The sequence below is a fragment of the Lepisma saccharinum genome, chromosome 5, assembly GCF_977018435.1.
Source record: "Lepisma saccharinum chromosome 5, izLepSacc3.1, whole genome shotgun sequence".
Lineage (NCBI taxonomy): Eukaryota > Metazoa > Arthropoda > Insecta > Zygentoma > Lepismatidae > Lepisma > Lepisma saccharinum.
Genome location: NC_139233.1, coordinates 46906933 through 46924079, shown reverse-complemented (window position 1 = coordinate 46924079; position 17147 = coordinate 46906933). Strand labels below are relative to the sequence as shown.

The 17147-nt window shown below is 37.5% G+C and overlaps 1 protein-coding gene across 1 annotated transcript in view; it reads right to left on the bottom strand.

Moving 5' to 3' along the window:
• Amnionless (amnion associated transmembrane protein) overlaps positions 1-2133 on the bottom strand; it is a 162200-nt gene extending 160067 nt beyond the window's left edge. The window contains exon 1 of the mRNA XM_083123228.1: positions 2079-2133. Coding sequence (XP_082979354.1) covers positions 2079-2109 — 31 coding nt within the window. The 5' untranslated portion in view covers positions 2110-2133. The remainder of the gene's footprint in view (positions 1-2078) is intronic.
• Positions 2134-17147: the final 15014 nt, after the last annotated feature.

Below are 17147 nucleotides of genomic sequence, written 5' to 3'. Positions count from 1 at the left end.
ATGTAAATTCCCCCGTGCATATAGCACCGTGCCATGAACGCACACATAGTGGTGTGGTGGGCCCCAAAGTTTCTCGATCTCGAACTACTTTGCAGGTGATGTGATCAGCACCGTGCTCCGGCAGCCTTCATCCCCCAAGGTTGCTACGAGGCTGGGTGCGGAGACAAGGCTGGATAAATTCCAACCAATTCCGGGAATCGAACCCGGATATCCCACGAAGTTGTCAGACTAGACCAGCGCGGCTCCTTGAATGAGTTTCATATTTCGATTATTTCAATAAATTTAATATATTTGCTTGTTTTTATGGATTTTCTTCACACTTAAAATGTCTCACTTATCATATACAAATAACCGTTGACTAGACAATTATTTTGAAACAAAAGAAATGAATTTTTTTTCTATTTCTTTCATAAATAGCAGCTGCATTAGTAGTAATTATTAGTAGTAATTAAATTAATTAATTAATTAATTATAAGAATTATTAATTAATTTATTATTATTAATTAATTAAAGTATAATAAAACAATGGTAATGTGAATTTGTAGAAAGTTTTCGAAATAACACCCCCCTTGATGAAATCCTGCTTACGCTACTGACCAGCATGCTCGCATTGTATGGAATTATGCATTCCTTCTTTGCTGCCTTATGCCATATTTGAAGTTATCTGATTTTTGAAAGGAACTTCGGGCCATTTAAAAACAATCAACCCCACTTGGGCATACCACTATTATGTGACCAAAACCAGATGACTTGTTTGGAAGATTTTACTTCGACAGCTGCTAATTAATAACAAGAAAACTGACGTTCGATTTTATTCTTGTTACTTAGCGTCGCTTTTCTGCCACTTTTGGTTAATCGCGAGCATGAAGATGAGTGATGATATTATGAAATTGATAAGGGGACGCTCACAAAGAACACGACTTCCCAGGCCGGAATGCAAACCCGAGACCTGCATTAAACCTACTATAAAAATTCTAATTATAAATCTTAGAAAAAATGCCTAGAAATAATACTAACAAAAATATAAATTCTAAATTTTAGAAAATGTACGATATTCTGAATTGAAAATGCTTAGAAGTGAAACTAATAATACATCTTCCTTCGATTAACTTATTAAGTAGTGGTGCAAGAATCTTTTTGATTTCGAGGAGCAGTGGGGGGGAGTTCAACTTACACACACACACACACACACACACACATGCACGTTAATAGGTCGGATGTAAATTGTCGCTGCCCCTAGGCCCAGTGTAAAATGCCTTCCGCCGATTCCACATATTTTCTGCGAAGGTTCTGTGTATAGAATATATATATATTATTCATTAGTAACATAAACGTACATACGTCCAATGTGGTATTTGAAAAATCTCCCGTGGTGGAGAAATTCCAGCAACTACTCTTATATCATGAGAGAGAGAGAGTGTGTGTGTATTCATTCCTAAAGCAGTGGCGTGCTCAGAAATTTGGAAAGGGGAATTACGTACAATTTTTTTAGTAGTCACCCGTTGTTTTGCCATCTCTTCTTTCTTGCTTTTGACGTTCTTTTTTTAGGAATACTGGGCCAAAGGGTGGTTTATGACCCCCACCAACCTTCCTTTGGGCACGCCACCGCTCTGAAGTACAAAAAATAGTTACCCGCCGAGGGACACAATAAATATGACCATGCGTACGCCCTATCGACAATCACTACCAGATCTAAATGAACTTTACTTTATGGAAACAATCCATAATTGATAGAAAATATAGTCGCACTATATTCAGTAGCGAATACTACATTTCAGAGAAATGTACTTGTTATAATTCACGGGACCTTGGTGTCGAATGTGTTGGGTGTCTGACTCATATGTACTTAATTTCTTTGCTTGGCTGACGATAGTGCCATTGAAGGTTTGTGGTTCGAATGCATATAGAATAGGGTGTGTAAGATGAACCGATTAACACAATATTACATCCATGCCTTGCCAAAGAGTCGAACCTGAGACCAATGTAGGTTTTAACTTGTTTTAGATGTAGCTACTTAACATGCTGCCTAAACAAATAAGTAAAAAAAAGCCGAAGTGGGCAGTACACGTAGTACTTACCAAGGGCAAATATTACGAGATGCCAGAACATGTCTGTCGAGCTCACTTGCTCCTCCACACTGCGAACTAGTGACCTGTAGTGGGCGGGTACGAAACTTTAGCCAACGTGTTGCTGCTGGTGTTTCAAAACCGACGAGGATATATGAAACGAAGCATTGGGTTTCCAACTAATAAAAACAAAGCTGATCACGAGTTTCGTTCTGTTTGCATAATCATTGCACATGCTTCCCGGATTAATCGCGAAGATGTAGATGATAGGATAACTGATGACTGCCAGTAGCCAGTAGCCGTTGCCTTGTAATCAATAGGTCCCGGGTTCGATACCCGGTGGAGGAACATAGGGTTCGGATCCAGTGGCGTAAATAACACCTCCGCAATCAACGCGGTGCGGGCGGGAGCAAGAGGTTTGGTAGCGCAGTAAGAATGATAAATTAAGTAAGACCGACAGTTCAAAAAAAGATTTTATTTCGGCGTTAAAATAGATTTTCAACCAAACATATTGTTATATTATACCCTTAGAACTGGAAACAGAAAATGTTCATCAAGAGAAAAGTAGAAAGGGGAATACCAGATTACAAGAAAACCTTCTACGTCGCCGAAGGGTAGACGATAGGCAAGAAAATGCGCTGGCAACGCTTTCACCCCTCCCCATTATTCACGACCCCCGTTTCACATTAAAAAAGAATAACAATTCAAAATGTCGGGTACTACTTTTTTTGTACAAAGTAGTTCTGGGAATTTTCTCAACATCAGAGACTTGCTACCAAGGTATGACCCACAAACCCATATTGAAAATAAGAAAAGCAAGACAAAATACTTAGTCCTACTATTTAAAATGAACTTTTTACCCTGGCTTCAAAACGTGTGAGTGGCGTGGCATAATAGATGACGTTCTAAAGGCACCATTTCCCCCTTATTTTGGATACAACGCAAGATGTTACTAAAATTAACCTTAACCTTCCGTACCAGTTTTTACATTGATTCAGATTACATGTATATATTTTCTTATTTGTATATATCTATTATAAATGAAGGCGTGAATTAATATTTTAGAAAGGAAAGCTAAAAAAATAACAACAACAAAAAAAAAACGAGTAGGGGCGCACAACTGAAAGTTGGGGGGGGGGGGTGCAGACCGTGTTAGTTACGCTACTGTTCGGATCCCACTTTAAACTGTATGCCCGATTAGAATGTACATAAAGTGGACTTACAGGGCCTCCCCGATGGCTTGTAATCAAGGGGTCCCGGGTTCGATACCCGGTGGAGGAACATAGTGGTTCGGATCCCACTTTAAACTGTAGGTCCAGTTCCGATTAGCCTTACTGTGCATAAAGTGGACTTAAAAACCCCAAATCAACCATAAAGTGGACTTACAACTCAATCTATCAATGAACTTAGCCAGTCAAGGTAGGAGGGCAAATCAATGCTGAAATGAATTTCTAGCTATGGGCCTGACTGAAGACAAAGTCGAACTGGGAGCGGTGGAATTTCTTGGTAGAGTGTCTTGAGTAAAGTACTCTCCCTCCCTCCTTTTTTTTTTTTTTTTTGCAAACAGTTTTCGGATTGCCATCAATTGAGCAGTTTATTTTTATTATTAGCCAGCAACTATGGGAAAGTCCAACCCAAGTACTTAACAATCCCTCGAAAAGTGAGGCAATAGGGTTACTATTAGCTTCTTTAATTGACTGTTACAGACTTAATCATAGCCTACTAATCAATATTGATAGAGCTCCTTTCCTAAGAACTAGTGGAATAGTGCATTTAGAAGAGTTGAAACGAATTTCTATACCATATATTTTAGAATCCTATTACCGTGTAAATTAGATGTAACACAATAATAGATTTTCTATCTTCATAGGAATTTTGTAACCAACAAAAATGATATTGTGTTGCAATCTATGAAGGAAAAATACAGATTTGATATTTGTAGACCGTAATTTGCCAACGAAAAGCGGATGAATTGAGGGAAAGGGTGTGTAAAATCTACATGGGGTTAGCTGCAGACCAGGCTATTCTTTTGGCGAGCGTGACCCTAACAGAAACACGGCACCATGGTTGGAGACGTACGAGTTAGACCGTGACTGACTAAGATAAATTCTCCTTTCATGGTGTCCTTTTAACAATTTCATTTCTATGAAATAGGAGTAGATAGTGCAAAGTTTGAATTTTCTAAAACTCTATTTGGAATTGCAATATGTAGTTCATACCAACATTATAACACTGTTTTATTGGGGTCTCCCCGATGACGTAGTGATAACGTCGTTGCCTTGTAATCAAGGGACCCGGGTTCGATATCCTGTGGAGGAACATAGTGGTTTGGATCCCACTTTAAACTATAGGTTCAGTCCCAATTATCCTGTCTGTGCATAAAGTGAAGTTAAAATACAAACTCAAACACTGTTTTATTGTGCGTCTCATTCTTCTGTGATTATAATCGCCGACCTCCATGGAGGTTATCACTGAGCGCTACGATGCCAGGGTTGTCTGGTTGGTAAGCTTAGGATGGACTTCTCCACATGTAAACTCTTCCAGATGTAGGACAAACAATGAAGGTGGACTCATCCGAGAACACGACACGTTTAAGGCCACAGATTAGTTTAAGGCCATCTAACGTGCACGATTTGCGCTGCTGGTACCAGTCAATCCACTCTTTGGCATTGGTGCTAGTGACCAAGGGTTTCGGTATAGCAACCGTGCCATAGATATTGGCCCTATGAAGTTCTTGACGGATGGTTTTGGTAGAAACTGGTTCAGTCAAGTGTGTATTCAATTCCGTGGTGACGTTTGCAGCGGTGGTTTTATGCTTTTTTGACACAATCTTCTTCAATACCCTAACATCCCTGTCAGACAGCTTCCGCTTCCCCACCCAGTTACTCCTCCTGGATGCGGTTCGTCCTTCATTATGTTATGCTGCAATGAGCCTTGATACCCTACAAATATTCAGTCTCCGTTACTGATGCAGCAGCGAGACGAGAACCAACGATTTGCCCTCTTACACCATTAGCCAAGAAGATGGTGGACATGCAGCAGTAAGTTACAGTTCAAGCATGGGTAATTGCACACCAGAATGATCGTGAGAGCTGTGAGCAATGGACTTAAAACTAAACAAGAAATTGATGTAAGCAGTCGTTTTCTCCACTTTCCCACAGTCGACGGCAACAGTTAAAATCATGTCTCACCAGTCTCACAATCATTCTGGTATAGAATTACCCACACTGCAACTGTAACTTACTGCTGCATGTTCAGCGCCATCTTGGCTAATGACATAAGCTTGGGCACGTGACACTTATCTGCAATGAAACAATGAAGTTTCCAGTTTAATATACAATTCACCATTTCCCTTTACATTGTACAGTAACACACTACTTCAAACATGAAGCCATATTTCTGACTCACCATGTATAATGACATCACTATTACTAGGGAACAGATTTATATGTACATACATACATATTTATGTATGAAGCTGAAATCAGTTTTAGTTTGTATTATCTCTGTGCATCATAGTATGTAGACTCAAAAAATTCAGTTTTTATTTTCCATATGTGTACTTATATTAGGTTTTGGCTCGTATTTTACATATTTTATTTATTTTTACATATTATTTCCATATTTCAGAACATTTATCAACATATACTCCATATAACTACATGTCCAAGTGTGACCGAAAGAGTTGGGTGAATTTCTTGCAAATAAATGACAAAGTCCGAAGTGCCTTTGAACAAATGAAAGTTTACGACCAGCCCATTGTTAACTCCACCCTCGCTACTAATTTCGTACCTGATAGCAGCACCAGAAGTAACAATTTTGTGACATACATATGGGATTCGCTTCTGGTTTCTCTTAAAGATAGTCACAGTAATACAGAGTGATCCAAAAGTGCAGAACGGGCCTAATAAAACCGAAATGCATGCGGTTATTGAAATTTTATGTGTGTACATGTAGTTTGGGGATGGGGGAGAACCTACCGAACTGCTTTTGAAATATGGTCGCCATCTTGGATCAAGATCACTTTTTTTAAATGGGAACCTAGGCATGTGACACATATAATTACAATGGAAAAAGCTCACAAACACGGTGATAGCATTCATTTTCGCAAAACTTTATTCATGTTCATGCTACAGGGTCTTAAAAAAGTATTTTCAACGGTTTCTCTCATTGTTGCAGGTGCACTAAGAAATGGAGCTCACACAAGCAGAACGTGTGGAAATCATCCTGATGTGAGGGGAAAGAAGCTCGAAAGTCATCGCTGATGAGTTCAATCAGTGCCATCCACAACGAACTCCCATTGTTGACAGCACTGTGCGGAAACTGATCACCTAAGTTCAGAGAGACTGGATCTGTTGCAAACAGGCCAAATCAGGTAGGCCTAAGGTAGCCACAGATAAAGCGACACCAACAGCTGTGTTGGCGGCAGTTACGTTGAGTCCGTACCATAGTGCCTGTAGTCATGCTGCTGTTACTGGTGTGAGTCATGCTTCTATTATGAGGATTCTGAAAAGGCACAAATGGCATGCATACAAGATCCAGTTGCTTCAACACCTGAGTGAAGACGATCCTGACCGCAGGGTCGAATTTGCAGAAGAAATGTCCCGTAAGGTGTTACAAGACCCTACCTTCCCTCACAAGGTGTTGTTCAGTGATGAAGCAAACTTTTATCTCAATGGGGAGGTGAACAGACAAAACATGAGATACTGGTCTGAATCGAATCTGCATTGGGTGGATACATCTGGGACAGTCCTCCATTCAAAAGTGATGGTATGGTGTGGCATATGGGGAACCCCTGTGGTAGGACCTTTCTTCATTGACGGTACCCTCAATACTGAGGATTATTTGAACTTACTGGATACAAAAGTGTTTCCATCTCTCTTGATCGAGGATGGCAGTTTCCCCGAGTTCTTTCAACATGACTTCGCTCCCCTGCATTTTGGGCACAATGTTAAGGACTATCTGAACATCCAGTTTCCCAATCGATGGATAGGTCACAGGGGTACTGTGGAATGACCACCACGCTCGCCGGACCTGACCACCCTCCATTTTTATCTGTGGGGCCACGTGAAATCACTGTTCTATTACGTAAAAATTTGTGATATGGAACATTTGAAAGAGATAATTGTCGAGTGCTCTGCGAGCATCACACTCGACATCTTATCGAAAGTCCATCAGGAATGGGCGAATCAACTCAATATGACACTGGCCAACAATGGTGGACTCATTGAGCATATCCTCTAACATACTGCAACAATGAGAGAAACTGTTGAAAACACTTCTTTAAGACTCTGTACCATGAACATGAATAAAGTTTTGCAAAAATAAATGCTACCATCGTGTTTGTGAGCTTTTTCCAGTGTAATTTCATGTTTCACATGCCTAGGTTCCCATTTTTAAAAAGTGAGCTCGATCCAAGATGGCAGCTTTCAAGATGGCGACCATATTTCAAAAGCGGTTCAGTAGGTTTTCCCCCATCCTCAAACTATCGTATACACATAAAATTTCAATAAACCGCATGCATTTCAGTTTTATTCGGCCCGTTCTGCACTTTTGGACCACCCTGTAGTTACAATACTGAGAGAAGCACAATCAATTGTTTTAAAAAATCAAATGGTAACATACATAGTGCCTTATGCTATTAAAAAGTAAATTTTTACAATTTTAAGTCTATATTTAACTCCATATTTTGGTGAAAATAACTAAATATGTATTTACATATTTAGCACATTTTTACTACATATTCATCCATTCCCTGATTATTACCATACAAAATATTATGTATTAACTTTTGAATTTCTGTGTATGTCCATCTGCTCCACACTCTAAAAATTTGTTGTGTCGCTACATGATAACTCTTTCAAATATGTATTTGTTCATATGATACGAAACGGACATCCACTTCCTTGCACCCTGCTGACCCCCTTGGCTATAATTTCAGACCTGGGTACGTTCGCAGAGAAGGTATTCTTGAAGGCATAATGTCAATGCCATCACCTTGTAATCCAGTAGTGTGGGATTCGATAGCAGGTGGATGAATATTACACATGGTTCAGATTCCACTTGAAACTGTATGCCCAGTCTCTATTAGCAGAATCAGACCTCTGTAGTGGAGTAGTTAACATAGTGAAATATGACACTAGGAATCCTGGTATCAAATCCAGGCCTGGGTATGTTCTTTGCGAGTGTCCCTTCATCAATTTCATCATATCATCGCAATTAGCCAAAAGTGGCAGAAAGCAATGCTAAATAACACAAATCAAATCAATTAGCATAAAATGGGCTTAAAACAAACAAAAACATTCTCAGGGAAGGAATTGATTAATTAATCCCAGCCGAGAAACCTCATGAATAGAATAGTACTTATCAGAAACAACAGTCTCTCACACAAAGCAGATACCAAATTATCAGCAAAGACTGTTCATAAAAATGTTTACTTTGAGACCCAATAACACCATTACTTTAAAAAGCAAAACATGTACGTATATATGTAGTGTTTGCCAAAATAGGCACCTTTTCTGAAATTTTGTCGATGTCCACCTGGTTGGTTGGTGGCCTGGGCCTTCTGCCACTCCTGGTTATACCTCAGAAGGTTTGTCCTGGTACCATTTCCACCACTCCATAGTGTGTTGTGTGCTATAAGACCTTGTCCACCATCATGCGAGTGCTTGCATCCACTACAAGAGGTACTGCAGACAGCACATGCTTTGTTCTCTGGTAGCCATAGGTAGCCGTTCCCTTTGGGAGGAAAATTAGAACACTGGGTTCCCAAGTTCACAGTGGAGGGGAGAGAAAGGCAACAAGCATATAGGGAGTAGATATTTTAGATGACCAGAGGGAAGAATTTGGCCTATACGGGTTTGAATAGCTTCAGCTACGATTTTTGCATCAAACTGACGTTTAGCAAGAATAGCCTGCAGGTGTCACACAATTTCCACCAACTGAGGTCTCAAGTGAGCCCTAGTTTTACGTGTGTGAAATTGTATATCATTGCTACTGTAAAAGGGGTCTGTTGTCTTTGAAACATTCACGGCAAATAGGGGTTGTATCAGTGGTGTATGCTGGGTTTAAAACCTGGGGTCTCTTTTTATCATAATGTTCAAATGAGAAGCTCTTTTTCGTTAAGTTTCTTGGATTTTAAGGTGATGTGACATTGCGATTAAAATACATACATTACAATTTACTAATAATTATAAAAATAACACTGTTTCATTAATACAAAAACAATAAGGAAAACATTTCAAATATTTCATGGTTATTTATAAAATATAGAGGCCCATATTGTGAAATATTTATGTAAGCCTACGTGTGAGAATAAAATATATGCGTATAATAAACTTCTTACCTTGAATATTTAATTTGGACAGGAACTCCATTCTTCTCTTGGCAACCTCTGTGGTAAAATGGTTATTAGCACAGTGCACTATGATGCCAGGGGTCCCGGGCTCAAATCCAGGCATGGACATGGTTATTCTTTGTGAATGACCCTTCATGAATTTCATCGTATCGTCACTCATTCTCATCGTCGCGATTAGCTAAAGTGGCAGAAGAGCAATGCAAAATAACAAATCAAATCCATTCTTCTCTTCTTTGCGATGCCAGAGGCCTGCATATCTTCACGATTTGAAGTTTATCCTGATGCAAAAGCCGAGTAAATTGTTTCGTCAATAGTTTGTTAATTATGTCACTCATTTTTGTTCACTATACGACGCAGCACAGATCATTCAAAACATACGACGTAATTCAATCACTCAATATACTTAAGAAAATCCACGCAGTAAGAAACCTAATTTTCTTAAAATTCCTTCAACGCGATTTCCACTCGCAAAATGTCCTTTGTCATCTCCAGCCCGTCAGTCTACCCCAGACAGTCATAAACAAAGCAGCAGAGGGGTTGAAAACATCGTAATGCGTGATTGGTTGAAGGTCAGCGGCCTGTGAGTTCTGCATGTGTTCGATGGGACAGTGTTGTTTTGGCCTAGATAACAAATTCCGTATCACATGCCAGCCACTCTTTTCCTGTTCCTGTAATAGTAGTTTAGTTTCAAAATGTCTCTTACCTGGGAAAATTCCATGCGCATTGGCATCGCTGTAAGGTTTTGCCGTCGTTGTAAAACGAAGAGTTCGCTGTCTAAGAAGCCACTACAAATACGTCACCGACCGCCTCCAGGCGCTGGTCGGGGAAGAATTTAACCGCTGAAGTCTGGTGGTAGTTTTGAAGTAAAGGAGTCCATCCCCATGTATAGAGCGAGCACAAGGAAAACAAACCTTGGACGAAAAATCCCCGTTCAGCTCAGGCCATAAGGAAGCATGGTCTACTATCCCCCTCCTCACTGGAGTACGGTGCACAGGAGTCGCGGGTTTTATACTTTCATTTTTTCCCCGCGGTCGTTCTTTGAGTGAAGCATCAGTCACATTTGATAGTCGATTATTTTCTGTATTTAATCTGGGCTTCGGCGATAGCCTAGGAAGCCTAGAATATACACACCTGGGTTGTACATTATCTTATGATATTCTGCACAAGCAGAAAATATACTATATACTTAGTTTCATAAAAACATATAGGCCTAGTCAGCAGTGGCATATGCTTGATTCAGAACCTGGGATATCTCACAATACCCTAGTGTTCAAATAACCAAAAAATGTGATGAAGGGGTCTTCCTCCTTAATTTGTTGGGATTTTGAGGGAATAGAATCTTATCTCCATAGCCCAGTGTTGTGTCAATAGTTCATTAAGGGGATTTAAAGCCATGTTAAAGAATAAGCCCAAATTCCCAGACACAACCGTAGAATTTAGATAGATTCGATAAGAAAGAAATTTTCTGATATGAAAGAAACATTGTTTTATTCACTAGAACCTGGAATACCTATAATTTTGTTACGATTAAAGGTATTTAAGTAAATAACAGAAAATATAAGGTCTCTGTCATGTTCAAACTGCTGCGTACAGATGGTGTTGGAGTGATAGTTCTTGTCAAGACCGGTGCATTTTTGTCTTTTATGGCCAGCAAACCAAGATTTTGTTGTGAAACAACTAATCCAGTGTGTAGCCGCTAGTACTTGAAATATAATGTGAAAAGGTGAAAACATTTCGTATCTTCAGAAAGTAGTGGTTATGTTTATGGTTTTTGAAGTGCCATATCATCGTGGTGCTAATTTTAGCATACACTGTTGACAAAATTTCACTCCGTGTTTTCTAACGATATGATCATTACAATTGTTTGATTTCCCGAAACTCAAACCAAGCTACCAGAGAATAACTAATGTAACTACTACATATAGTCCAGGCAAATTAGAAAAAAGAATGGAAAAAATTCCAACAGAGATAAAAATTGGTAGATATCACCAGTATGGTATTTCAAACAACATACTAAAAGTCCCTGACAATCCGAGTTGTGCTCTGTCCGCCATATTGGAAAATGGCGGATGAACGGTGACGTTTGATCATAATTGCTTTATTAACTAAAAATGATGAAGGCTGAGCTGAAAATGTGTTCAGACATAAATTAAAGAAAATAAAATTTCCAATAACTGTAAGAAGATAAATTTTTGGAAAACAAACTGAATAACCTTTTCGGCAAGGCAACAATGGATATAACCCAATATTGTATTATTTGTGAACAAACATTGAGTGAAGGTGACACTGTGGTTGTGATAAAAGACTTAAATGCTATAAAGAGCAGCAGTTTACGTCAAAAAGATGGAATATTTGAGAAATTGGAAAATGAGACGAATGTGAGGTTACATATTAAGTGCCGTAAAAACTATACTCGCAAGTAATCGTTCACCACAAAATTCAATACTCCTTAGATCAGCAGTACATATATTTGACTTCAAATGTGATTGCTTGTTTTGCAGTGAAGTTTGTGATTTTCAAGCAGAAACGGAAAAAAATGTGAACAGACAAGTTAAAATATTTGAAGTTCGATCCTTAACATTCAAGGATAAAATCATTGAAGCTGCCATCAAGAGGAATGATGATTGGGGAAGGACAGTGCTTGATCGAATTTGTACCGTTATTGGTCTAATTGCAGTTGAGGCTAGGTACCACCATCCTTGTTTCACTAAATTTTGCACATCCTCACCTACATCGGGAAAACGTGGTAGGCCTGAAGATGAGTGTATTTCTATAGCATTTCTGCAGTTATGCTGCTACTTTGATAATGATAACGACGAGTGTCAGTACTCGATGAATGAACATATGACGAAGATGAAGGAATATCTTCCACAAGATTCTGATGTCTCAGAAAAAACTCTTAGGAAAGGCCTATGTGATCACTATGGAGAGGACATGATAACAACAACACGTAAAGGGCAAACCGCTACAGTATGTTTCCGTGATACAGGATATAAAATATTATCCACATATATATACTGGTACACACAGAAAGAAGATCCAAAGAATGAAATACTTAGAATTGTTAGAAGTGCTGTCGCAATAATTCGGGAAGATATACGATCTGAAACATATGCCAAAGATATGTATCCAAATCCACATTAATGCTTGAAGACAGCTGATGATATGGTTCCAGAGACATTAAGGGTCTTTACAGAAGGTGTGATTATGAAACGAATAAAAGGAAATGAAGACTCCATCAATGTGTGTGTATTGAGCATGCTATTATATCAGCAGTAAGACCACGGTCATTCAATTCAATGATTCAGATTGGACTTGCAGTTCATCTACATAGACATTTTGGTTCAAGAAATATTATTGATATGTTATCAAGCATGGGTTTATATGCATCGTACAATGAAGCCATATTGTATCTTAGTTCTGCAATGTTAAGTGATGAGGAAATTGTTGCTGACAAGGAATTATTGAATCACTTTGTTTTTGATAATGCAGACGTCAATGTTCGGACCTTGGATGGACTAGGAACTTTCCACAATAAGGGGAGCATTACGTGCACTACTCCTGCAAGATCTGTTCATCCCAGAAAAGAAAATGTTCGATTCAAGAAGCAACCACCAGCATGTTACCTTGCCAAAGTTGGTAATGTTCCATTACTCACATACGTTGTTCCTGCTGTTCGTGGCCTGCAGAAAATCAAGATTAAAGAAATTGAATACACCAAACAGGTAGCACCATCAGTGCATGTTGCATCACTTCATGATTTTGTATGGATGTGTGGAAATCACCTTACCTTGTCACCAAGTCCAAGTTGGAGTGGTTATATGGAGCTTGCCACTGAAGGTAGCAAGGAATATCACATTTCTGAAATAAGTATATTACCATTTATAAAGCTGATGCCGACAAATCCAAATGCCATATACTCATCCCTTATGTTCGCAGTTGAACAATGCATGAAACATAGTCAAAAGACATGTATTGTTACTTTCGACCAACCTCTATATCTGAAAGCCTCTGAAATTGTTGCGGCTTCTCTAGACAACGGAGATATGTCGTCAGTTGTCCTTCGTCTAGGTGGATTCCACATGCTTATGTCGTACATGGGAGCGATAGGATATATGATGAGGGGAAGCAGATTGGAAGAAGCTTGGTCAGTAATATATATTATTCGTTACAAGTCACGAAATAAAAAGTGTAAAACTTCAATCAACACAAGGCAAATTTGATTACAAAATAATGGGAAAAGTTTCCACAGAGTTAAATGTATTTTTTACATTATTAGATAGGTTGGTTAAATCACAAACATTTATCTTCTTACAGTTATTGGAAATTTAATTTTCTTTAATTTATGTCTGAACACATTTTCGGCTCAACGTTCACCATTTTTAGTTAATAAAGCAATTATGATCAAACGTCACCGTTCATTCGCCATTTTCCAATATGGCGGCCAGAGCACAACTCGGATTGTCGGGGACTTTTAGTATGTTGTTTGAAATACCATACTGGTGATATCTACCAATTTTTATCTCTGTTGGAATTTTTTCCATTCTTTTATGACATTTTGCCTACTTTTACTGGACTAATATAGGAGAACAAGGGGACAAATATTTCATCGGGGATGCGAGAAAAGTGGAATAACTTGAAAGGTAAGTCCTATACTTAATTGTTTGTTGCTTGATATTCTCCATTAAAAGCAAAACGTTTGTAATATGAAACAGATGCAGAATGTATATGTATTTAATGTTGAGAAAATATAATGTAACTTAATTTCTGATGAATATAGCTTGAACGTAGAGCAAGAAATATGCTTCTAATATGGATTACACTGATTACATATGTTATATTAAATCAGTATTGCACGAAATGCCCCATCACCATTCTACCCGTTCTATTCACATGTACATTGAATTGTTTACAATTACAAACCAGGCGATTGTTTCACAATTTCATTTTGCCCTTGTATGTACATGGTTGAACAAGTCGTTCGGACATGTTTTCGACATTTTTTCTTTCTATTTAGAAACTTGGAGGCATTTTATACAACTTGCAAATATTCATGTACATGTTAGTCTAAGTAAGATTGGATTCAAATAAATTTGGTATTAGATTTCTGAATGTTCTGTTATCTTATTTCACTGAAGAACGTCATAAACCTGTTGTGGAAAGTGTATAATTCTCTGTTCTCTTGACCTTTAAGCATTTAGGATAGCTCGTAGTAAAAGTTTATCATAACTTCATGCTTTAAGGTTTGTTCTTAAATTGTAAAGTACGACAGCTAAGAAACTAAAGTCTCACAATCTACCAATCCATAGCTTGCATGTTCATGGAAAATTTACAAATTAGTATACTTGTATATTAGTAAAGATTATTAGCTCTCATATTGTGAAAGTACAAGGGCAATCACATAATTGTGGATAGCATAGAGCATCCTGGAAATCATATTTTGTTTTGATAATGTACATTTAATTCAATATCCTATTGAATTTAAGTAGTCGTTTGTACTTACAGTTTGCTTTGAATTACAGTTAGGTGTGAGTATGAATCTTGACTACAACATGAAATAATTATTTTCAAACAATTTTGTATTTCCAACTTCTTGTTCTAAATAACCATGTACATAAGCTTGTGATTTTGCAAACTCGAGTGAAGTGTTGCTAAAATATATTAATGCAATTAAAAAAAGAACAGTAGTAACTGAATTTCCATTTCATTTTGTTTTTGTTATCTTACCTCCATCTTCTACCTCTTGCGACAATGAAGATGAATCATTAATTTATGAAATGAATGATGAGGATAAACACAATTAAACCAGGGTTCGACCCTGGATGAACCTGACTCCATAAAGCGTTGGTTGTACTTGCCACATAATATGAAAACATATCCAATGATTATTTTGTATTTTTATGTGAATGTAATGTCCTCCCCAATGGCGCAGCGGTAGCGTCGTCACTTTGTAATCAAGAGGACTGGGTTCGATACCCGGTGGAGGCACATGGTGATTCGGATTCCACTTTAAACTGTAGGTCCAGTCCCGATTAACCTTGCATAAAGTGGACTTTTAACATCAAATCAATCAATCTATGAAAGTAACAATAAGTGCTGCTATTATTTATTACTTCGTGTACTTGTTAGGTACAAATTAATGTTTTAACAAACATTATAAAGTTGGATCTGAGGCACTGAAGTGAACTCCTATCGTGAAGCAAACCAGTAACCCTTTAATTACAAGACAATATCGTCAACCACTGTAGTACCATTTAGACCCATTATTTTTACATCTATTTACAGAAGATAAGTAAGTTTTGTATTTCATTATTAATATTTAACTTGTCTAAGGTTGTAACAATATAATGTAAATATTTTTTAAAAATACATTATAAGTTGTCTCATACACGATGTTAACTTCATTTTTATTCTTCTTTTTCAGATAAGCATTTGGGAATTGAACTTTTGTAAACGAGGACGACAAAATTGATTGACAATGGCAGCTGCCCACCATCGCAGCTTGAAGATAAGATGCTACGAAATACAAATCGTCAATGAGGATTGTGTGTAATTTACATAACAGAGTAATGTACACTCTTTGGAGTGCATAGGCCTACATTGTTTTTCGTTTCTCCAGACAAGAAATGATGATATATTAGACAAAAAGTGTGAATTATATTTTAGAGCAATTTATGGAAAAAACAGTGCCTATGGTGCGATTTGTTTGTCTTGTGTACTAATGAATGGCAAATAATCATCGAGATATTTGTTAGTTGCAATTTTAAGGGATATTTTTAACCAAAACCTAGGACATTCAGTTCGTCCCTGAACTGGATGAGTCTCGCACAGCAAGAAGCATACATCTCAGAGAACCAGATAATGATTTACAGGTTACGAGGAGAAAAAGTACCAAGATACATTGAAACAAAATATTAGTGTAAATTTTGATGATATCCTAAGTATCTAATTTTAGTAGTCCCAATAAGCAGAATTTGTTGTATCTACGTACTTTTGACTTTTTAAACTAAAACTATTGTATTGTATTTGAGAAAACTAGTTAAATATGTTTCACAACAACGATAACACTGTTCACCGATGACCATCTTAAGTCTCATAAAATTATAATTTAGTTAATATATGTTTATACATAAAAATATATGGGTAATAAAGTTTAAACTAATTCTCCGTTACTTAAAAATGAAGATCAGGCTTTTATTTTTGTTTGGAAAAATATATTTTAGTAGGAATGCTGATCAACCAAGAAGTTGTGTATTCCCAAGATAATTGTTGGGGATTGCATGCGTATGTACTCATGTCGTAGGTGTACTAATATAAATAAGGTAGGGACACGTGTAGTTGTCGGTTTTTGGTGATGGAAATATAACATTAAATTGTAGATATAGTTCCCAATTAGCCTTTCTTGGCATAGAGTGTACTTAAAACAAAAAAATAAAAAACATTATTATTATTACTATTACAATTTTAATAATCATCCTTCTTTCAGTTCGGCATTTGCTTGACAAAAATTGCGAATTTGCGGTTGAAGAAAATTCTTTTCCATGCAAAAAGTAAAGAAGAAAAACTAACACTTAATTTAGTTACTAGTTATTTGGAGGATTAACAGAGTTACAGTTACTAATTTCAAAATGTAACTAGTGTTAATTGAAAATCTTGTCACTTGTAATTAATTCGTTACTTCCAAGGACTGGATATCAGCCAAGGTTGCTTAAATGATTTTTTTC